Source organism: Callospermophilus lateralis, chromosome 5, assembly GCF_048772815.1.
Source record: "Callospermophilus lateralis isolate mCalLat2 chromosome 5, mCalLat2.hap1, whole genome shotgun sequence".
NCBI classification, from domain to species: Eukaryota; Metazoa; Chordata; class Mammalia; order Rodentia; family Sciuridae; genus Callospermophilus; species Callospermophilus lateralis.
The window spans coordinates 36,421,694-36,446,383 of NC_135309.1; the positions used below are offsets into that span (position 1 = coordinate 36,421,694).

Here is a 24,690-nt window from a genome sequence, read left to right on the forward strand (position 1 = left end):
ATTTCAGGACAAAAATTCTGAATTTCCTCTTTTGACTTAGATGCTATAGTATCACATATGTCTTTCATACTTTTAAAGTTATAAGATGTAATTATTATTTCATGCAATTTGTACTTAAATTAACCCAGATATTCTCTATGTACTTTGCTCATTATTTCTTCTTACATCTTAGATATTCTATTCTTATTGAAGATCTTCCATTAAAATTTTCATTAATGAAGATGTATTGACAAACCTTTTACTTCAATTGTTAGAAATGTTAATTTAAAAATTTTATTTATTTTATTTTTAAATTAGTTCTAATTAGTTACCCATGACAGGAGAATGCATTTTGACACATTGTAAACAAATGACCATAACTTCTTATTCCTCTGGCTATACATGGTTCAGAGACACACCGGTTGCATACATGTATATAAGGTAATCATTTCTTTCTATTATCCTTCCTACCCCCACACTTTCTCCCCTCTGCCCAATCCAAAGTTCCTCCATTCTTCCCTAACCCCTCCCCATTATAGATCAGCATCTGCTTATCAAGAAAACATTCGGCCTTTGATTTTTTGGGATTGTTTTATTTTGCTTAGTATGATATTCTCCAGTTCCATCCATTTATCTACAAATTCCATAATTTGATTCTTTTTTTATGGCTGAGTAATATTCCATCGTGTACATATACACCACATTTTCTTTATCCATTCATCTGTTGAAGGGCATCTAGGTTGGTTCCATAGTTCAGCTCTTGTGAATTGAGCTGCATAAACACTGATGTGCCTGCATCACTGTAGTATGCTGATTTTAAGTCCTTTGGGTATAAACCAAGTGGGAAAGCTGGGTCAAAAGGTGATTCCATTCCAAGTTTTCTGAGGAATCTCCATACTGTTTTCCATAACAGTTGCACCAATTTGCAGTCCCACCGGCAATGTACGAGTGTACCTTTTTCCTTCTCTCTCACATCCATTTAAAAATTTTTATTCAATGATATTTGATGATATAAAATTCTACATCAAAGGAGACTTTGCCAACTTACAGTTCTGTACAATAGAATGGCTGGCATCTGACTTACTTCCTGCTCCAAATAATCAAACACCTAGACAAATAATCATTTTAGCTTCCAGTCAGCAGACATTGCATGCTGCAACTCTGGAAAGAGTGGAAACACATGAGGTAAGTCCCACCATCACTCTCGTTTTCTTCCTGAGAGGAGTTTTCAATGGGTTCACGGCTCAAACTTAGGCACAGGGAATTGGAGCTCAACTAGGTAGCAGCAGCCTTATGAGGCAGATGAAAAGACCTGAGATTACTAAGGAGGCTGGAATTTGGAGATCAGAGTTCAGAACAGAAAGCTGTAGAAAAGGATCCCCCAAGTGTCTGAATAGGGTTCTCCTTGTCCTAAGTCAAATCCTAAACTACATGTACAGTAGCTGGATTCCAGGGCCTGGAAGAGAGCTTCTCTGGGGTTGGGAGTGGGGCGTAGAAGCTGAACAGAGGTTTGACAGGTTGCGCAGCACTGAGTAGATAGGGATTGTAACTCAAAATATTGAGACATCGGTAAACACCCTGGGCTCTCAGGCAGTTTGAGATCCAGTGGTATAATAAGAATTTGACTGGCATTTATCCCTGGTTCCAGAAAGAACCATCATGTGATTAGAAGGTGGGAGCTGAGAGCCAGCAGGACCTGTGGAGAAAAAAGGAGAGCTGAATACTGAGTCTGGACATGTAGATCAGGAGGAGGTAACTTGTGAGATAAAATCAGTAAGGGAAACAGAACCAGGGTGCTAACAGTATGGGCACCAGCAGGCCAAGGACTTCGAAATCACTGTCCATTCATGAGGTAAAGACAAGAGAGAGGATTTCAGTGGATAATCTGAACCTACAAGAAAGAATCAAATGAGAATTCTAGAATTCTAAAACTCGGTGTTCACTTTTAAGAATTCATAGACTAGAATCAACATCAAGGCCCTGCACATGCTAGGTGAGTGCTCTACCACTGAGCCACAATCGCAGCCCAGGTGTTTCTTTGTCCTGCTTGGAGTTTATTTGACTTCCTGTATCTGAAGGTAGGTGTTGTCCTTGAATTTTGTAAAAATTTCCACCAGTATCTCTTCTAGTATTGCTTGCCCTGCTGTCTCTCTTTCTGTAACCCCAAATACAAGTGCTGTGGTCCTTTCAATCCTATTCTCTGTGGCCCACACTCCTCCACGGCTTTGCCTCCTGACCGCATTCTAGGCTACATCTTCAGAGCCATCTTCAAGTTCTTCGCAGTTACATTTAATTTGCTCTTAAACACATGCATTGATTTTTTTTTTTTTTTTTTTTAGAAATTTCAGTTATATCTTTCATTTCTAGAAATTCTATTTGGCTATTTTTTCTAATCATCCAGATAGTTTAGGATAGCCTTTTCCTTTGCTCATCTTTTCAGTCACCCGTCTTATTTTTTTTTTATCATACTATGCATATTTTTAAATTCTGTATCTATTAATCCTAATATCTGAAGACTTTCTAGTTCCATTTCTGCTGGCTCTTACTTTGCTGTCTTGCTTTCCTGTGTGATTTTTTGAATCTCGACTGTGAGCTCATCATATTCCTTGACTAGCAGAGCATCAAAATCGTTTGAAGTTGTGTTGGAGAGGGGCTGTTCTGGTTAAGATCTGGGTTTGCTTTACTAGGTGCCTAGGAACATTTCCAATCAGGACGGATTTGCACTTCATTCTTGGCTTGGGGCTTCCTCACACCAGTCATGTGAATTCCACTGGAAACTCAGCTTGTGGTTTTTGTCCTCAGGAAAGAGATTCTTATCCCTACCTAGGCTGAGCACCAAGGTTTGACGTAGGCAATTTCCTTCACTTTTTTCTGAGGGAAGACAGGACATGTTTATTTCTATGTCACCATTCTGCTGGAGATGGAGCCTACTGGGGTCTGTTGGAGTCTCCACTGTAGGTGGAGGAGGATTTCTAAAAGACCCATCTGTTACAGGCTTAATTCCTGCCCCCCATACCCCTCGAGGTCATAGAAATCAAGGCTCAAGGTCTTTTGCACTGGGAAAATATTCTTATAGCAAAAATCTGCTTCAGAGCCCAGATTTTCCACTGTCTCTGAGTTTCTGGCTTTTTAGGAATTCTTCACTTTCCTGATTTCTCACTGATGTCTTTAAAGGACTGCTTAAATATTTTATCTATGATTTTAAATTGTTTTAAGTGGAAGAGTCAGCTAAGATTTCTACTAGATTCCTTAGAACACCAGAAACAAACAAACAAACACCCTGCACAAATAGTTCCAGAGTTTTCACTTTATTAGTGCCTATTCTTCCTGAAACAGTGGATAAATGCGATTTTCTAGTTGTGGTGAAAGAAAATAATTCGGCCAGCTTAAATCCAAGGCTTCCTGAACCAAAGCATTTCAGCAAGTGCTCACCAGAGATACACTAGTTCCCAGAACTGGGGGCACACTTAGAAGACAACCCCAGGGCCCCCCAGTTCCAAATGTGGGTGAATAATAGTTAACCATGCAGGATAACCTAGGGCTTGCTCAGAAGGTGGTCCAGTGCTATGCTAAGCTTTCACATGTGGGTTTAATCCATGCCACTGTCACATGGGGTAGATGAAATTATTACTGTCATTTCAGAGGCCAGAACACCAAGGCCAAGATAAAGTCACTTCCCCAAAGTACATAGCCGGTAAGTTGAATCATACTCCGAATACTTATATAGTATAGGTATAATATATAATTTTGAAAACCTACTCTGAAAAATTGGATGATAGGGGATACATCCAACATGATAGGAGAAGAGGAGAGATTGGAGGTGAAATCAGGAGAGAGCACTTAGGTAATGGTGGCTGGAAATGTTGTAGAGGCACCAACTCACAGGCATAAGGGATTTTGGCTTCTCTGCAACGTACAAATGATGATTTTCTTACCCTTTTATATGGTGTGCCACATGATGCAGTCATTTACACTTTCAACGCTGCTCCCAGCTAGGAGGGCACATTTGCCCTTCTCTCCTATAGAGAAGATACTTAGAGTCCCCCATGCAGACCCTGGTAATCCTGCCTTCTTACTTTACTATTACAATGTTTTTCTAATAAACCTCCCTGGCTTCATATAAGTCCTTTCACAGCACAGCAGCCGAGTAATTGGAAATGATCAATCCCAGAGGCAAGGGCGAGCCGTGCGAAACTGCTCACAGCACCACCAGCTCCGCTAGAGTCAGGCACCCGCCTCCTGCCTCTGTTAATGACATTTGGGGAAAAGCAAGCGTGGGAGGAAGGATAAATCACAAGATAGCTTTTATAAAACGACTAATAAAGAAATAATGGGAATTCAATAATTACCAATTACAGAGGCAAGAGAAAAATAATAAAAATAATAAAGCAGAAAATGTACAAAGCAAACAATTAAGACTATTTTATTAAAACAATACTTGTACTCAGCAAGCATTAATTCTCACCACACCAGGGCAGTGACTGTTTATCAGCTGAGTTTTGCACATTAAGAAAATGACACTGAGGGAATTCATAAGCTCCTCTAAGCTCTAGGAAGGACACTTGTGAGCCCAGATTCAAAGTTATCCATAGTCACGCTCAGGCTGAGATGTCATCTCTCATTAAATTCTAAATCAGCTCAGAGAACACACCATGTGTAATATTTTTCTAACACCATGTGACTGATTCCGGAGGATCCAAACAACATATTTGGGATAAACACACACAGATTAAAAATGTACTTTAAAAATGTCTTTTTTTTAACCCAGTGAAGCAAAGTACATAAATTAGAGCTATTCTGGTCTATTGAGTCCTGTAAATGTATATTTAGATGCAACAGAATATCAGTTGGAAATATCTTTGGGAAGAAATTACTACTATACATGGAATGTCTTAAATGCTTAAAGGAACTGCTCCATTTTAAAGACACATAGCTGACCTAAGGAGGCTCACTTATTAATTACCAAATCCAGAGCTCCCTTGCAAACTTATAGCCTAGAGTGAATGCTTACAGATAGAGGAATAAATATCAGAAATTGAGATAGCGTGATGGAAGCTTTAACTGTCCAAACCAAGACAAAATAGACAGCAGCATCCTCAGAGTCTCAAGGAGGGCTGAGTAGGTATTATGGATTTGATCTGGAATGTTCCCCAAAAGCTCATGTGTTGAAAATATGGTCCCCAAAGCAGCAAGGGTCAGAGGCAGGACTTTTGGGTAATGATTGGTCGTAGGGCTCCCTGATCTCACTAGTGGATTAATCCATTTGAGGGCTGAACGGACTACTGAGAGGTGGGACCTAGCTGCAGGAGTAGGTCACTTGGGGTGTGCTCTGGGAGGGCTTATGGTTTCCCACCCCTCTCTCTTCTTCTATTTCCCTGCTACATGTGCGGAGTGTCTTTCTTCTGCCAGGCCCTTAGCCAAGATATTTTCCTTCACCTCAGGTTCGGAGCAAAGTATTCATCTCATCATGGACTGAGACCTCTGAAACCATGAGCCCAAATAAACTTTTCCTCCTATAAGTTGTTCTTGTCAGGTATCTTGGTCACACTGATAAAAAGTCGACTATCACAGTAGATAAGGACGGCTTCAGCCTTCATGCTAAACGTCCCGGCTGCCCCCACACACACACCCAGTTTTCTTCTTACTGACATCTACTTCTGCTGTGCCGTGATGGTCACATTCTAGGCCTGAGTGCAAAATAGGGAGCAGAAACTCAAATACCTCCCAAGGCCACACAGATAATTTAGTGAATGTGGTGCTTTAGGAATTTCCACTTTGTCAGATTTATATTTAGAACCATATCTGCCACTTGGTGTCAGTATCAGGGATACACTAGGGAATGGTGTGGACTGTGGCCAACAGCAGAGCATGCATACGCTAAGGACATGGCTGTTGTCACTTCAGCCTGTTGTTGCTTTGAGGCTGAATCAGCCCAGGGTTGCCAAGGTATCTCACTTTCCAAGATAATATGCAAATTTGGATATGTATGTTAAATTTCCTCATTTTAAAATGATGGCAATTCAGCCAAATTACGATATAAACGCCAAAAAATTTCCACAGGCCAACACTGTAAGTCAAACAAAATATGGCTGCAGGCTGTATCTGGTCAATGGGCTGCTGGATGGAGTCTTATTATATAAAACAAATACAGGCATTTGCAGGTAGTGGATGGAGCTGGAGAATATCATGCTAAGCGAAGTAAGCTAATTCCCCAAACCAGATGTTCTCTCTGATAAGTGGATGATGACCTATAATGGGGGAATGTGGGGAGAATGGAGGAACTTTGGGCAAAGGGGAGGGAGGGAAGAAAGGGGACATGGGGGTAGGAAAAGTGGTGAAATGAGATGAACATCATTACCCTAGGAACATACATGTATGACTGCACATGTGGTGTGACTCTATATTGAGTACAACCAGAGAAATGAAAAGTTGTGCTCCATTTGTCTACAAGGAATCAAAATGCATTCTGCTATCAAGTATAACTAATTAGAACAAATAAAATAATAAAAAATAAAACAAATACAGAACAGAAATCAGGTTCGGAGGTCTTGGGGAAGCCCACATTAGTTTCCTTACAAAGAGACACACAGGCTTGGGGAGTTCCTCAGGCAGGATCTGATGTGGCTTAGTAGAAATTATGCAACTCCTGAAGGACCCAAAATGACTTTGAGGGCATTCTTAAGGAAAGAGGGGATGAAACTAATACCTTTTAGGTTTTGACATCATATAGGAGAGGCAGTGTAGGCAAAAGTCTCTTTTGGCCCCTTGAACATGGGAGCAGAACCACAAAATTCCCAGCACTCCTAGGGCAAAGGGCAAGGCACTATTGGGCAGTTTCCTGCTCTTGCTACTCATTCCCTGCGCTCCAAACATAGAGTCCACTTCAAGGCTGCCATTGTAACCTGGCCACAAAATGGAATTCCGCTTCTGTCCTCCAGGGGGCGTGAGAGAGGTTGAGTCTTGTGATACAGAGGGAGGGAAGAAGCACGGCAGTGGAGTGCTTGCTTGCTTAGCTCACATGTGGTCCTGGGTGCCATCCCAGCATCATAAAAAAAAAAAAAAAAAAAAAAAAAAATTAAGTTAAAAAAAAAGAGGAAGAAGAAGAAGAGGAGGAGGAGAGAGGAAGCCTAGATTTGTCAGAGGCCCACAGTTTGGACTAGAATCCCCACCACTACTCCAGGGCTCTGCAGCAGAGCTTCCCAGTGACTGCTAGGAAGACATTCCTTTTCCATTTCCCTGTGTTTTCCATCAGGCATTGCTATAGACATGTCTGTGATCCCTAGGCTTTTCAAGACAGTCCCTTTAGAAATGGCCTTGCCAAAAAGAAAGGAAGGAAGGAAGGAAGGAAGGAAGGAAGGAAGGAAGGAAGGAAGGAAGGAAGGAAGGAAGGAAAGAAAAAACCTTTCAGACTCCTTTAAAACCCAGGTTGTCCTCAGGACAAGGGTCCTAGGGAAGACACAACAGTGAGATACAGGAAGAACTTCCCTCAAAGGACTCTGAATGTTTACTGACAGTAAGATCAGCAAAAGAGCCACGAGCTACCTCAAATGTGCAGCCAACCAATTTACTAACCCTTTCAAAGCCTGTGTTTTCTCATTGCTAAGACAGGGGTCATGCTATATGGCCACATTGAACTATGGTTAAAATAAGTTAACTTGGCAAAACTTATGGCTTGTAGCACTGGCTTTCAAAAGGGCAGGTACTTTCTTCTCCTCTAAGGCAAGAAAACAAAATATGTAGAAATGATAACAGAGAGCTTGGCTAGAACATTCAGTTATCCAGAATTCCCATCACTAGGAAATGGTGATGAAGTATCTAGGGTACATTGGACACTGTGCCATCCTGGAGAGAGGGGGAACCTTCTTCAAAAGCAGGAGCCTGTAGGGACCTTCCATCTGGGCTTGGGTTGTTGGGATGGTTCCATGAATGGTGGAGCTGAGAAGAGGGCCAGAACTCCTGACAGGGGTCTGGTCACCATCATGCCCAGCACTCAGGAAGGCTGCCTTGTGCACAGGGTACACCATGAAGACCCGCTATGGGACTGACCTTTTGAAAACCTGGGGAGTGGGCGTGGGAATGTTAGGGACACCTTGACCAGAGTGCTGGGCAAATCCAGGGTTCTCTCAGATCACCTGCACAGGGTTGGCCACAGGCATGTCTCTTCCTAGATTCTAAGTGTCTCTGACCTGTGACACGCAGGTCCTACTGGATCCTGCTGTCAGCAGTGGATAAGCATCAAGCTAATATGTGTCAAACAGCATTTACACCTCTGAGATGGCTTTATTTGCTGCTCTCCCACGATTCTACAAATTGAAATGTGAAATTTGGACAGACAGGTCAGCACCGGACAGCTCCAACTTCCAGAAATCTCTTGGGGGAGAGAAACAATTATTCAATTATTTCCTAAACACACAGATGGGGCTGAACGTAGGAAACCACAAGGACATCAACAAAAAGCTGCCGTGCCACTTTCTCATTTTGGAAAGGTGTACAATTTCCCAAGAGGCACTGGGAGACATCTGTCACCTTGTAGTCTGCATGGCTTTCCTTCATCCTTGCAAAGCACAAGCACACTTCACATGAATTATCTTGTTCATTAGCAGTGCTGCAGAAGACCAGGAAGAGGTCTGGATGAGGGAGAACACTGAGGGGTTCAGCATCTGGAACGTGGTACCAAACTCACACCACAGGTCTGGCCTCAGCCAAGCACCTGTGGATGGTCCCAGCAGAATCAGAATGGAGTTCTTAGATCTGGTTTCAGTCCCAAGGACATTTGTAGCATTCAGAAATTGCTGCGGAGCGGTCTATCTAGGCAGCATCTGAATTCGGGGGTTACTCTAATACAGCATTTGACACATGGTAATGAATGGATTTTTCAGGCTCTCACTGGCTCTATTTTAAACTGTCATCATTTTAAGCCATGAAATATGTCAAGTGATAATTAAAGCTCACTACAGAAAGGTACTGTGAAAAATGATTAACTTTTACTATTTCCTCCAAACACAGTTTGAGTATTCTGAATCCCCAAGGTATGGGATCATTACATTGACAGATGGGAAAAGTTACCTTTACGATAACCAAAACAGGACTAAAAACGGTGTGCTTTCCCATTGAGTCTTAATTTGAAAACTTCTATCATAAGCTCATGTTTATAGAGGAAGCCTACGGGGAGGAGGACAGAACTGGCAGTCATGAGCTCCAGCTCCACATCAATTAGCTGTGTGATGTGAGGCAAGTCCCTTGCTGTCTCTGAGCATCAATGTCCTCCTCTGCCAATTATCCATGATAACATATTCACTCTGCCTGATTCATGGGTTTTCTTTTGTTTTTGGTTTTGTTTCCCGCCCTCCACACAGGTTTTCTTGAGTGTATTAAATGAGAGGACAGATGAGAAACTCTTTGAAAGCAAAAAGCAGCCTGGTAACACCATCCAAGTATAAGATATTCTGTTAAGTTCTGCATAAAGAGAGATAAATGATATGCTAGACAGCTTTATAGGCCTACTGTCTTTAAAAAAAAAAAAAAAATGAATAAACCCAAACCTCAACTCATTTTATTTTTAGCTGGTTTCTAAGCGTGAGATTGGATCTGACCCTAACAAATAAATGTCTCCTCTAGCCACAGGACTCCCATTTTGTGTCCAAATATGCAGTGGCTCCCTTAAAGGATAGAAATTCAAATGAAGCAGCCAAGCAGCTGGAGAGGAATGTTGCTTCCAGCAAAAAAGAGAGAGAGAACAAGCAAACACTAAAATTAGTAAAACAAACAGATCGAAATGCACTTGGATGCCCACAACTCATTTCCCAGCCTTATGGAATTTTTTAAAGGCCCATTTCTTCTGAACTTGAAGGTCTCTGTTTTTCTGTGGAGGCAGCAACGAGACAGGGCTCCTTCGCAGGTCCCCCTAACCCTGTGACATGTCAACTGCAGAAGGAGGAGTCCACTTTTTGAACCTGAACATTTTAACCAGAATGGTCCAAACCTTGTGGCATTTCCACAGAGGATGTGTGGTCTCCTGCATGCCCCCCCACCCCATGAAGCCTGTGTTAGTTTTTTGATCACGTTCCTATAGTGTTCAAAGTACCCCCCCAACCTTTTTTTCTATTTACAAATTAGATTAGCAATGCCTGTCACAGAGGGCGTTATGACGCTTGAATAAGAGACTGTGAAAAGGCTTCCATTAAGCACCTTCTAATCTACAGAATTTATATTAAAGGAGTGAGCCCTTGGCTCCCAAATTGTCTTGTACACACAGACAAACGGAAAACTGCTTATTCAAAAATTGGGTCCTGATCCCTTTGGCTATGGGGAAGGCCCCACTCCAAGCCTGAGTCCCTGCCTGCCCCCAGTCCCCAAATACTTTCTTCAAAGCAGCCCGCCCAGTGAGCCCACTGCCCTCTTCCCTATAAAGAAGGGGATCCCTTAGGACAAATGGAAAATAAAATTTTCTGACAATTTACCATTAAGGAAGGAACAGAAGCCACCATGAGTGGAAGAATTTGCCCCTTCGCCTTTGATCCTATATGTTTTGGCTAAAGGGCCAGAGAAGAGATCATGTGGAGGTCCAAAGGGACGGTTCATACCTGCCATCCTGTGTCCTTCACAGGGGACAGGATAGCAGGAGACCCAATCATTGGAGGCAGCTGAGATGAATTAAAAAAAAAAAAAAAAGTGTCCTGAAATTATCCCCTAAGATCTGGGTTCCAACTCACCCTCCCTTGAAAGCTTCTGTGATCTGAAGTCAGCGGTTTAATCCCTGGGCCTTGGATTCCTTCTTCAACCCTAAACCTAACCCTAACCCTAACCCTAACCCACCCCCGAAGGACTGGGGAAGGTTTGCTGAATCTTAACTCACCCTGGAGGTGCTCACAATCCCTTGGTGAGTGGAGGGGGTAACAGACACCAAACGCAAAATGATAAAGTAACTGGCAATATGCACAAGGACTTTTTTTTTTTTTTAACCTTCCTGTTTCCATGTCCCCTTCTCAGACCCAGTCCCAATTGTTACTTAAGGAGCTACCTTCTCAGGTCATGATATGCTGACAACTCCTAAATCCAGCAGCATAAGGCATCCCCCAGCCCCAGTCACTGATTGGGGGTGCGGGGGGGGGGAACACAGGACTTGAGCAGGTCCAATCCCACAGAAGCCTAGCACTTTTGTGGGAAATAGCACACCAGAGGCTGTCTCTCTTCCACTGCACTTGGGGTTTTGAGGTGGGATGATGGCACACATTATAGGGAGTCAGCTGAGAGGGGCAAAATGAAGAGAAAATCCAGATCTTTGGGTCCCATATCAACTGTGCCTATAGCCAACATCCCTCGCCCCTGCCAGATTAACCAATTATGTACGTGCAATAAGTCCTTTTTTTTTTTTTTTTGAGCTAGTTCGGTTGGGTTTTGTTATTTGAAATTAAAAAGTCACCACTGACACAATGCACCACTGAGGGTCAAAAGGAGACCCCCTGCCAAGATGAGCATCCTCTAGAGAAAAGACCCCGAGGCTTCACCTCCACCAGAACAGCGGAGGAGCTGCTCCTTCAGGTTCCCAGTTGCTTATACTGGGCAACTTCTCTCACATTCTTTTGTGGACCCACCTGAGAGTTAGCCCGCCACAATGTGGGCACACAGGCAAGCCTTTCTGTCCATAGGACACTCATGCATCTACTCAACTGACTCAGCTACAGTTGACCACAGCCTGGCGTCCCTGCACACCAAACGACCTCAGTCCAACTCAAGGGAAGTTCCATTAGCAACCAATAAACCCTAAGAACTGTGCCACTTCCCATGGGAGTTATTTCTCCATTTCAAACAGTCATTGTCCAACAAGGCTCCCAGATATTGCTTTTGAGGCAGTGAAGCGGTAAGGGCAACTGAGGGCCACAGAAAGAGGTGAGAAGCTGTGGCTTCCAGAGGACGGGACGGGGCAGGTGGAATCTGGTCCACAGGTAAACCAGCTTTGTGCACCATCTGATCATGCTGATTGCATTTAGACACCTGCCCACACCTTCTGCTGCTGGCTGCAACCTCGTCCTGGAAGACTGTAGGTCACTGACAATATTCCACCAAGCCAGTGACCATCCCACCTGCTCATTTCTATGGTGCATGTGCCCAGACTGCCTGGGGAGCTCAGGGCAGGCTCATCTGCCTTTATATAACATTTCACCCTGTGCAAAATTTTCCTTGCCCAGGCCCTGAAACATTTCTGGGAAATAATTGGCAGCTGTAGTCAAGAAGCATAACTCAAATAGGAACATAGGAAAGACTAGGAGAGGAGTCACAGCACAGAGGATCTCCCAACCCTGGTCACCTGACTGGCAAGGACCCTCCAGGGTCACCATGATTCTTTCACCAGAGTATGTACTTTGGAAGACACACTGGGGAGACCTCACATAGCCAGCAGCAGAAAGGGCTAATGATTGGCGGCAGGGAGCCCCCAGAGTGGTGAGGCCAGTCTGGGGAAAGAGAATGTTGGCAGCCCGACTAATTTAGATAAGACCTCTCAGCCTGCAGACTACTTCTAGTTTTGGCTGTACTCCTGCCAAAGCAGAGATTAAAGGTCTGTGAAGAGACAACACAGTCTGAAGACAATGAGAAGGCAGGTTTGACAGGGTTTCTTTCTTTTCTTTTCTCTTTTTTTACCAATTTTTAAGAGATGAACTAATTTTGGTGACAAGAAGAGAATTAGAACATAATGGTCAGTTGGATTCTGCGCTTTGTTTCCTAATAAAGAAAGTGCCTGGGCAGCAATGAGACAGAGACAGAAACAAATGATTTTAAAGTCACAGATAATTAACCCCAGAGGCTTGCTGATGGCACATTAATATGCCAGGGCAAACAGCTTCATGAGGTTTGAAAAGGGCTTCAGTGTTTACACAGAGCAGATCATTTCAAGGGTTCCTGAAAAGCGGGGAAACTCTTTCTGACTTGGGGGCCAGGCAAGGAATGAAGATGACAAATGGCAACCTTAACTTCTGCCGGAAATGCAAAGAAGAAAGATGAGTCTCCTGGGCAGGGAGGGGGCCCTCGGCAGATCTTGTGGGACCATCCTCAACTTCTACCCTGATCCTTGGGTGGGATGAGTGTGCCTCAGATGACATTATCCTGTTAAGAGCTGATTTTGTGGCACTTAGGAATCTGTAGTGTTCATACCCTTGAAGGATCACGACTTCTTACCCCACAAATTTCAGATAGACACCTATGTTCCAAGTATTGCAATGTCAACCCCCAAGGAGAATAAGACTTCCAAGGAATTAGAAAGAAGAGCAAGCACAGCAGATAGGACTAAATGTCCTAGAACTGCGGGGTCTACAGCCAAACAACCTGGAAGGCGCCCCATGGCTGTGATTTTACCAGGATGAGGAATGGAGAGTTTATAGAACTTGGTTAGCTTTGGGATACGCCAGCCATAGAACACCTTTTCAGTGCCCAGGTCCCCTATATGTCAAGAACAGGGGACCCTGGAAAGAAAAGACTTGTCTCTTGCTTTTCCAGGACTCATACCTACCCAACAGCAGAAGAGCTGCCCCTAGACCCAGGCTTCCTCCCTCAGATGAATGATGCTGTGGTCCTGGGTGAGTGGCTCCATCAGAAGCCCTGAGATGTACACCATCAAGTCCCGCTAAACTCACCAGGGGACAGGATGGAATAGTCACTTATCCAGAAACTGCAAGGCCCATGGATGAAAGGATTCAGGAGCAGGATAGAAGTGAAAACCCAGGCTCACTAGGGCTGTCTTATCTCAGGCTCGTCTTTCCTGGTCCAGGTACTTAGGATGGCCTTGGAGAACCTTATGGAACAGAAACTGGGAGTTGTTTGCAGCTGGAGAACCTCTGGAGTATGCCTCATTTGGTCTTGAGGAAGAGCCCTTGTCTGCCACGGTCCTTGGGAAAGGCTGTTTCTTACCATTACAGAACCTGTTATGATACAGTAATTGAAGAGTTTGTATCTGTGATGCTTGAGGACAATTTCTGATCCCAGAACCCAGAAAAGCCATGATCTAGGGGAAGAAGTTTCATATGTGTTTGTCCTTAAGTTTTTTAAAGCATCATCAAGAAGAAGGTGGTTTGGTTCTTCCGATTATGACCTAGAACAGAAAGTTAAAGAAAGACTCTGACAGAAGAGAGGGATAAGAATGGGCTAAGTTTAAGATAAATCTTCATGGAAACAGTCAACAGGCTATCACATCCAAACTCCCATGTCAGTCTGTTTAGGGCCATAAAAATGGACTTGGTGACTTAAGAAAGTCCTCTATGTCTCTGCCAGAGATGTAGATGCAGGGTGAGAAGAGATATCATGAAAATCACCAAATCATGGAGCACCATCAGCATCGCCCCCACTGTGCCAAGGGCTCCATGGGCACCGTCACCCACCTCAACCTCTCCATGAGGCCGTGTGAAGGCCGTGATGGCATGACGGCCCAGCATCCTTCCTTCCGGGACCAAACCATTGCTGTGGTCAGCGTGGGGGGATTTTGCAAACCTCAAAGGAAAACACATGATCTCAGCCAATCACAGTACATTCCCCACCACCACTCTCAGCCCCCGACCACAGTGATAGGTTTAGTGTGTGAGCCAAAACACAAGCCTGGCAGATCTGAGTCCTTGCTGGCATTCTTCAGCTGGCATTCTGAGGGAAATGGTTTCACCCTCTGGGTTGGTGGACAGGCTGGACTGAGAGCTGCAGCTGCCTGTAAGAGGCCAGGAAGAGGCCAACATGCCAAGAGAAGGGCGGAGAGGGACAACGTGAGGGTCCTTGTATTAGCTCCTCTGAAAGCCCAATCCACCCTTGGATTCTGCACATTCATGAGCCTCTGAGGCTTCTGTCAGTGTAAGTTGGGTTTCTACAACCCAGAGTCGGGACTAATGGCCTGCACTATTACTATCCCCATTGTTTTTAGATAAGATTGAGAAGCGTTCCCTAAGTCACGCTATAAATGAGAGGTGGGATTCTACCACTCACTCATTGATCATCATGATCAACACTGAATGCTGACTCAGTCTACTTAAGCAGAACACCCCAGCCAGCTGTGCCACCCACTTCCCATTCAACTTGGGACAAGTAGGTGTACTGTAGGGTTAGGAGTGTGCACAGATAGATCACTCTCAACTTCATTAGCCCAGTGACTAATGAACTCTACTGTTAGGAGTGAGGGTGGAATGGGGAGGGAAACTCCCATCTCTTTCCCCAGATGGCAACCTTGAGTTGAAAAAGACCCACTGCCCCAGGCACTGTCAACTCTGGATGGCTTCCTTTTAAATTTCCTACATCTGCAGTCATTAAAGAAGTTACCTCAAAAGAACCGGAGAGTTTATTAATCTGTTTCATCCAAAGAGTCAGCCACTTCACATTATACTGAGATGGATTATGCAGGCAACAGAGAGATCCAGAAAACATCTGCTAAACAAAATCAAAATTAATGGTAAACATGATGCAGTTCTTGATAGCTGAAGTTCACCCAGATGCAGGGAACTATAAAGGGGCCATTAGAGGCAGCTGCCAGATAGGGACTAATTCCAAGGTTTTCAGAAAGTGAGACTTGGCTTCCCACTGAGGAGTGGCAGGTTATGTTTACTTTGATTTGCATTGCTAAGCAGCCCCGGCAACCAGAGACACTCAAGCATTGTGTGTGTGTGTGTGTGTGTGTGTGTGTGTGTGTGTGTGTGACTGTCACTCCCTTCTTTCCTTTTCCCAGAAGACTTCCTCTCCCAGTCTCCCTCAGAGACTTGCTGGAAAGCAGGCCAGGCTGACCTGGGCTGGGCTGGAACCCAGAGCGAGTGAGCCATCCTTGGGAGGGTGAATAATGCAATGTGACATTGGTGCCCATCCTAAAACTTGCACCCTCTAATCACAGCACAATCACCGGCTTCTGGAGGAGCTAACACACACCCCCTGCTCCTCTGAGATGGCTGACAAGGGCTGAATTATCCCAACCACTTGCTCAGCTCACTCAAGTGTTCTCTCATGGCTGTAATTCAACGTGATGGGATCAGTCAGAGAAAAGTGCTGGTGTGAGTAGATGACTCCCGGCAGTCACACTCCGCACGGGCCCTCAGAGTGGAAAGCGAGTGTCTTGGAGAGGGAAGGTTGGCACCTCTTGCTGAAGCTTCAAAAAAGGCTGAAATTAAATTTTAGGTGTTTGAATAGAGGTTTAGAAATACCTAAACTGAAAAGCAGAAAAGATACAGCCGCCACCATAGCTCCTCCCTGTGCAGATCCTGGGCATGAGGGTGGAGGGGAATACAAGACTCTTCCAGTGAAGCCATGGCTTTCTCTTCCGAGGACGCATGTGACCCTGCCAGGAGACACCCTATGGGTCTTGTAGCCCTTCCCTTTTCTCTGCTACTAGGTCTCCCTTGATGTTCCCAAGAGAGAGATCAAACCTATCTTGACTACAAAGCCCTTAGACTTTCTTTTGAGGGTTCCTCTGACTCTTTAGGCTTGGATGTGATGAAGCAGGATCAGGGGATTTAAGCAACTGCCACCCATGAGAGTGAAGTCCAGTGTGCCAGAGGGGCATCATCCCAGAGGGAGTTCTTATCTCTACTAAGAGTCCACATGGAAAGGAAGGAGAGTGTCCTGTGCATTAGGTGATCTCTGCTTGTGTCATGGGGCACTGAAGGTCAAGGGAGATAAAGAAGGTGAGAGCTCTCTAAAAACTTCATAATAACTTAGTGAGTGTCCTTGTTGCCACCTCACAATTCTGTGCAGACTCAGCCTCTGGAATACAATCTTCTCAGGTGCCTGGGTACTCTGAGGAAGCTCTCCATCTTCCAGGGTTTGCAAAGGGTACTGCATGGAATGCCACCCCTGAGCACCAAAGCCAACCAAGTCCATTTTGTTGAATTCCCTGTCGAGAGTCATACTTAATATATGAAAAACCAGGAGAGATTCTGCAGCAAAAAACATCATTGAAGCAATGACCAAAAATGAACTTTTAAGTTTATTGAATCCAATATTTTCCAAGTATATCAGTATCCTCGGGCTGCTATAATAAAGTTTCATAGACCAGTTGGCTTAAATGGCAAAAATTTATCTTCTCATAGTTCTGGAAACTGGAAGTCCAAAATCAGGGGTGACAGGGCCATACTCTCACTCCCTCTCTGAAGGCTTTAGGGGATAATCCTTCCTTGCCTCTTCCTAGCTTCTGACAGTGGCCAATAATCCAGTCCCTCCATCATCACGTGGCATTCTCCAATGTGCCTGGATCTAAAGTTCCCTCTTCTTTTAAGGATGCAACTCATTGGATTAGAACCCATCCTAATCCAGTCAGACTTCATCTTAACTTGGTTATATCTGCTAAAAACCTAATTCCAAATAAAGTCACACTCACAAGTTCTAGGTTAGGACTTCAACGTATCTTTCGGAGGACATCCTATATTACCAAGCTTATTTGGACACAAAGCACTTCATCAGTGCCTCAGCCAGGAATATCTAACAGATATCCACAGAAAGGTCTTCAAAAGTACCTTTGAGAACCAAAGATCTCAGTGTCTCTCTTGTATCTCACCAAGATAGGCCCCGGATGAAAAGACCACACAGACAATGAAGATGGGTAGCTTGTGCTGAAGTCAAGAAACAATTTCTGAGCATTGCAGGCTCTGGGCTGGGGCCATAAGGAACATGGGGATGATGGAGAGGAAGGTTTTTGCTTCTAGGCAATGAGTTACTGGATAGGAGCCCTTACATCTAAGAACTAGGGGAAACCACAAACTTCAAGAAAGAGTTGGCAGGATTGAAGGGGAGTGGATTTGAGATGGAGGACAAAGCATGGAGGCTGTGGGAACGGTTTAAGTCAGAGGCAAGAAGGTTAGGTTTATGATCTGTGGATGCACCTAAGGCTGGGAGGAAAGAAAGGGAAATAAGGCAGAGAGCAGGTCCGAGGCACATGGGGCACTCACTTCACCCCGAAGTCCCATTTCCATAGACTGTCAAGAGTTTCCAAAAGTCATACAGTGGGAAGTTGTAATGGGCCACCCATTTGTGATGCTAAACCCCAAATGGAGTGTTTACCCTGAGTCAGGAGTTACTCAGGAGGCTGCCCCTCCAGACCTGGCTGCTCTCTGGACTTCTGGGGACTCTCCTAGGCCTGGTGGACTGGGCTTTAGTTACCTGCTCTTCCTTCTGTTTCAGGTCAAGTCAGAGCCAGCAACCACTCTGAAGTGCATGTTGCTAGGTAATAATGATCTATTTCTATTTGTAGAATTAATCAATTACTGAAATATTCATAGTGCCTCTATCATTTTTGTACTCATACACTATTCTGGATATTAACTCTACAATATGTGTCAGTGAATTGTCAGACCCCAAAATATTTGGAACCAACCTGTAGGGTCCTACCCTTCCTTCCTTCCTTCCTTCCTTCCTTCCTTCCTGCCTGCCTGCCTGCCTGCCTACCAGGTTGTAAGCATTGACATCAAACCATTGAACTATTTTCAGGAACTCTTAAACACTCAACTTTGACAAGCTAGAATGACATTAGCTCATAATAGGAAGGAAGAAATTTATATGTCAGGACAAATTTGCTAGTACAAACCCAAAGCATATGTTCCCAGTCAGCTAGCTGCAAAAGCTGATGCTTCCAAAAGAGTAGGAAGTTGTAGGTAAGGACAGCACAGACTGACGGTGCCTTTGGACAATCTCATTCTTCTGGGGATTTGAAGTCATAAGTTCAATCAGGACACTTTAAGCCTTTGAGTGAAAATATATATGGTTCTTCCACAAGCACAGCTTTATTAGAGATGTTTCCAGTAAGATTCCCAAAAGGTTAAGTGTATATGTGATTCCTTAATGCAAATTAATTCCAAACATTCATGCTCAGGGGTTCTGACATGAATAGCATATTATTCAAAACTAAAGTTCATGTCAACTTCTCTCATTCAGGCTATTTTTCTCCAACTTACATGGTCACTGTTCCATCATGAACACAACTTTCAGTGAAAACATCCTTCCCTGTCCCATCCACCTTCATCCAGTTTCACTTGGTATGGATAGCCACACAATGCAGTTTGCCCTATGAATATGATTCAGCGGACATTGGGCCCAAAACCAAAGACAATAGCAAATGGGAATGGGAGATGGGAAGTTAATCATAGTGTTAGGTTACTCATATCCTTCAGATTTGGGATTTCAGCATCATGGACAGCTGCAACCCATTGAGCCCAATATAAATAATACTGCAAGTGTATGTTCTCAAGCTCTAGAAAGACGTGTTGACAATGTGACCAGCCTGTCTCTCATTGGGCTGCCTAACATAGGAACTAACCAGTCAGTGAGTGTGTGCTAGATTTAGGAGTCAATATGGAATCTGCTAATATTTTTAAAATTTTGTCACTCTTATTGGAGACAGTAACACCAAGAAGGATGCGATGACCCGGAAAACCAAAGGCCACTCTCCTGACCAAGAACTCACATTGGTTTTTGAATTTATCTTCCTGTCCCTTCAAAAAGGAGATGATTGTTAATGATTCCACAAATCACACAAAAGGCATCCTCTTAATAGGGACTATTACTGAAAGTGAATAAGGGAAATTTCTATTTCCACTAAAAGATTTCTGAAATTACCATCCATATATGCTTACCTCAGAGACCAGAATACAAACGTGCGAGAGGAATGTCAGAAGGAAAGTAGAACATCGTGGAATTGTTTTCAAAGGGAAAATTAATTGGTTATTTCTACTTAAGTTGAGCTGAAGCCGTAAAAATCTAATCATAAATATTTTTCACAGTGGCATCTCTTTCCAGATATTGAAATACCTCAAACTATAAACCAATTTTTGCTGTTATTGACATTGATTTAGCTCTGTGAATCCAAATAATGACTTCAAATTAAATGCAAAAACAAGGCTTCTCTTAAGAGACCATGGTCACGCTCAGTAGTGAGCCAGTTCCCCAGGCCCCACCTTGGATACTTGAAGATGGAAGCCATAGTCCTGCAGTCTTCAGTCCCTGGAGCCGAATGCTAAGCATTCAGCTCCCAGAATACGCCACATGAAATTTCAAAGAAAGGGCTGTCCACAGTCTGAGTGCATCTTAGTTTCAGCAAACTACTTCCCAAATGTCAACACTGAGAGTAAAATGGATATAAGTGCATTTCCCCTACCTTCTCTTCTTGTGACTTCAAAGCTTCTTGATTCCTGAAAGAAAAGAAAGACTTGTGTTTTTGAAGAATAATTTATATTTATAGATTCTTGAAAATACCTCACCTCTTGTTAGTCACATATTCACAAAAAGGTGAACAGGCTAGTAAGAATGTGACATGCAGCAACGTTGGGTCTACTTATTTCACACAATACACACACACACACACACACACACACACATACACACACACATCTATAAATGTAAACAACTTGTTGCCACGGGGGCTTACACAATACATATAAATTAATAAATTATATACACACATTTAATCATGCATTTTTTAATAAGCACAGTTAATTTTCAGGCTCTTCCTTCTGTGGAATCTGGACTGGTTAACACAGATACTGTTTCAGGTTGATGCACCACCTCTCTGCCAGTCTGTAGGTACTTTAGGGTCCAAGATTATCTAACCAGAAGCAGGTTCTAATTTGTGGCGTCACGGCAAAGATCACCAGTGTTTCCATGTGGGTCACTGATTCATCGGGTAACTGATTATACCCAACTCATGGTTTCCAGTGGCTGGATCTTATGGACAACTTGGAGAGGCAGTCCATGCCACTGGACTGAATTGAGCCCTGAGATTTGCCTAATTCAGTCTCATCTTTTTGTTGCCAGCTATGTGCAGTGCAGTAAGCAAACTGTTTCAGAATTACCCAGGTACAACAGAGTCTCTGCATTAATATTCACTGCTGAACAGGGAACTACAGAAGAAATACAAATTACTGAGAAATCAAAGGGTGATTTGCCATGATAAATACCAGTATTTCACATTCAGCTGGAAACATAAGTAAAAAGTGCTTTTTAAAGAACCTTTGAAAATAGCACTCAAGAATGGGCAGGTTTTCAGACAGGAATATGGGAGGGACAGTACTAGGAAGAGAAAAAAGCAGGAGAAAAGAGAAGGTGGTGGGATAATAATGCAGAGTAGCTCAGGAGGCAGAAAATGCCCCAGTGAGAAGTAATGAGGGGAAAAGGCTGGAAATGTATGCTGTGTTTTTAATCATTAACAAAAAGTATCACAAATGGCCAGTTTAGGATTAAAAAGTTTAAGGTTGAGAATAAGTTGAAAGTACATGCCGGCCACGGAAGCAAAACCAGCTACCTCCTCACCTTTGCAACCAAGATCCTTCTGGACTGGTGACTTTCAAGCTAGCAGCATTGTCTCTCGGGCCTTTACATTCTTACCTAACATCTTCTTGTGGTCAGGAGAGGGAGGCAACCTTAGAGATGAAACTGAGGAGGCATTGAAGAGTGACTTCCCCCTAAATTATATTCCCTGACTGCACCTCTCTAATGCGTGAAAAGCCTGAGTGGAGACTAAAGGAGGACCCATGTGACGGGCTGGCAGCTCTTCCCATAGCCCAAGGAACCAAATTAACCCCGGAATGCTGTTCCCCTCCCCATTTCCCCCTTTATTTTGGTCTAGTTTCGGCATATAGAAGAAAACCTTCATCCTCTACTTTCTGGAGTCCGGCTTATCTCACGTAACATGATGTTCTCCAGTTCCATCCATTTTCCAGCAAATGCCATAATTTCATTCTTCTTTATGGCTGAGAAAAACCCCACTGTGTATCTATATCACATTTTCATTATCCATTCCTCTGATGAAGGGCACTTACGTTGATTCCATAGTTTGGCTATTGTGAGTTGAGCTGCTATAAACATTGATGTGGCTGTATCACCATAGTATACTGATTTTAGTTCTTTAAAATAATATCAAGGAGTGTTTTATAATTTTCCTTGTGTATATATTGAATATGTCTTTTTTGTATATCTTTTGTCATCATAAATAGAATTTTGTCCTACAATACATCTTCTAACTGGTTTTTGTTTGTATAAATGATGGCAATTAATTTTTATTTTATAACCACTTAATTTTTATTGTTCATAATAGATTTTCCATTGATTCTTTGGGGGGGTTCTATTTGTATATTTACTCTACAAAGAGCATGATCTGATCTCTCTTTCTGATTCCTATACTTTTTATTGCTTTCTCTTGTCTTGTTGCCTTAACCAATTCTTCACTCTAATGTTAAATGCTGTGAACATGGTGAGCATTTTTATCTTGTTTCCAACATTAGGAAGAAAATCTCATTATTCCCTATTAAGTAAAATGCAGTATTTTGGCCTGAGTTATGTTTATTTTATTAATGAAGTCAATATGCATTTTATTGAGTTTTTAAAATAAATGTATGTTCTACCTAAAAATAGCTTGTTCCCTTACTCATTTATTTATTGACTCTTTGCCTCACTGGAATGAGAGCTGGGATGGAGCCAGTATCTTTTTTACTCTTGCATCCTCAGTGCTATAATAGAGCAGATGCTTAATACACATTTGTTGAATAAAAAATAAAACAAAATATGTGTTGACTCTTATCAAGTGCTTTTCTGCATTTATGGAGATGATCACATGAGTTTCTTCTTAGCTCTGTTAATATGATGACTTATACAGTGGATTTCATAATGTTCCACCATCTCTGTATTTCTGAACTTAGCTTCTCTGAGTCAGCATATACTTTTCAAAATGTGCTCCTGGATCTATTTGATAGGTTTTTCATATGTTTTTACATTGCTTGGTTTACATATTTTATATTTATATTCATAAACTCTAGTTATGTACCTTTTTTCAGATTAGGAATTTCAATGATACCAGTTTCGTACTATGAATTTGACAGTTTTCCTTTTACTAAGTTTGGGAATAGTTTAAATAAAACTAGAATCATCTTATCTTTCAAGGTTTTCCCCACTTCATTTAACCAGACATTGATTAAAAAAGAAAAAAGAGGTTAAACTTGACCAAGGTCTTACATTTTGGTCAGCGGCCAACTGAGAATCAAATCTCAAAATCATATCTTAAAGCCTGTTCATATAGTACTCCATATTCTAAAATAAACTAGCAGTACTTATTTATGATGATATTATAAAAATTAAGTGAGATACACCTCCACTTCAGAATGGAAGAGTAGCTTGTACTAGACTAATCCTCCTGCTAAGAACAACTATAACAGTTATATTTTTAAAAAATAAATGAAAAGGTTTTGAAGGCCCCCAACAGCAACCAAGGCATCAGAACTGAAAGGCCAATATTTGGAGAGAAGAAAAGTCATCCCCAAACTTACCACTGTCCAGAGGAAACTGGTCACCATTGTTTTGGTCATCATTGTGATTCCATACCCTTAATCTCATAGCACTAATTTTTCTTTTCTTTTTTTCTTTTTTTGTCAGTGCTAGGACATTATAACATTTCAATTCCATTGAGCTTCTGACCTTTTGTAATCATATTGTCATGTAATTTAGTTCTCCAAGTATTTTTTACATTATAGGGCATTATTGTTATGTTAGGCAGTCAGTCAAATATATTTATATTTATCCCTTTATAATTTTTTTTACCTTTTCTGGTGCTCTTCATTCTTCTTGCATTTATCTCAATAATTTTTCTTTTTCCTCAAGAGGTCCTGAGGAAAAAGAGGTAACTTTTTTTTTCACTTGTTTCTTGGTCTCTTGCCCTTTATATGGGCTACTCATAATCAGTCATAATCATATAATCCCAGGGCTTTTAGTGTTAATATATTTGCAATTTATTCTGTCAGGTTTTATTTGTATAAATGTATTTTTATTTGGTCTTTATTTAGCCTGCCTTATGAATACCTGTATTTCCAGTGGGTATTAAATTCTAAGTTTTTAAAATTTTTTTCAGAATTTTAAAGGTGTCATTCCATTGTCCTCTGGTTCCATTATTTTCTCCTGAAATGTCAGCTATCACTCTTACTGCTGCTCTATTGCCATCACTCACCCTCCAGTTATTTTTAAGATTTTCAGCTACTTTTTCTGTGAATACATATTGATAGTTTTCTTTGTATTGATTTTGCATGGGGTTTGTAGAGGTTTTCAATTTCTGGCTTAATGCCTTTCACTGATTTTAGAAAATATGCAACCAATATGTCTTCAAATAATAGTTCAGACCAATTTCTTCTCCCCTTGGACTCTGAAATTTCAATTGCATGCTTGTTAGACCTTTTCACTATGCTACACATCTCTTTTTTTCTACACACTTTTCTATGTTTTCATTCTCGTTATTTTTCCTTTCAGGTCTTCAATCTAGTTATTATCTACTGATCTTTCATTTGACTATTTCTATTTTTAGTTGGGTTGAATCAACTATCAAATTTATTTGTTGAATTCTTTTACTTAATTTTCAGTTCTAGAATTTCCATTTGATTCTTTTCTAGTAGATTCTAATTTTACGGTGCATTTTAGCATTTTTTCTATTTTCATGAATGTATTAGCCATAGTTATTCTAAAGCATGTGTCTCTTCCTTTTAGGATCTAGATAGCCTGTGGGTCTATTTCTGTTACCTGTTTCCTTGAATTTTGTCATTTGATGCTGTTCTTACATATTTAGTATGGATACTGAGATTATATAGAGAGAGCCCTGGGGATGTCTTTATAGCCTTCCACAGAGGTGTTACTTGTCTTTGATAGACAAATGGAACATTGGTGGATCATCTCAATACACTTGAGAATAGAAATTATTCTTGGGAATAGAAATTATTCAAGAGTATATGGAGTAAA

The 24,690-nt window shown here is 42.2% G+C and overlaps 1 protein-coding gene across 1 annotated transcript in view; it reads right to left on the minus strand.

The window, feature by feature from the left end:
• Fstl4 (follistatin like 4) overlaps positions 1-24,690 on the minus strand; it is a 392,418-nt gene that overhangs the window by 337,842 nt on the left and 29,886 nt on the right. The window contains exon 3 of the mRNA XM_076855776.2: positions 20,078-20,111. Coding sequence (XP_076711891.1) covers positions 20,078-20,111 — 34 coding nt within the window. The remainder of the gene's footprint in view (positions 1-20,077; positions 20,112-24,690) is intronic.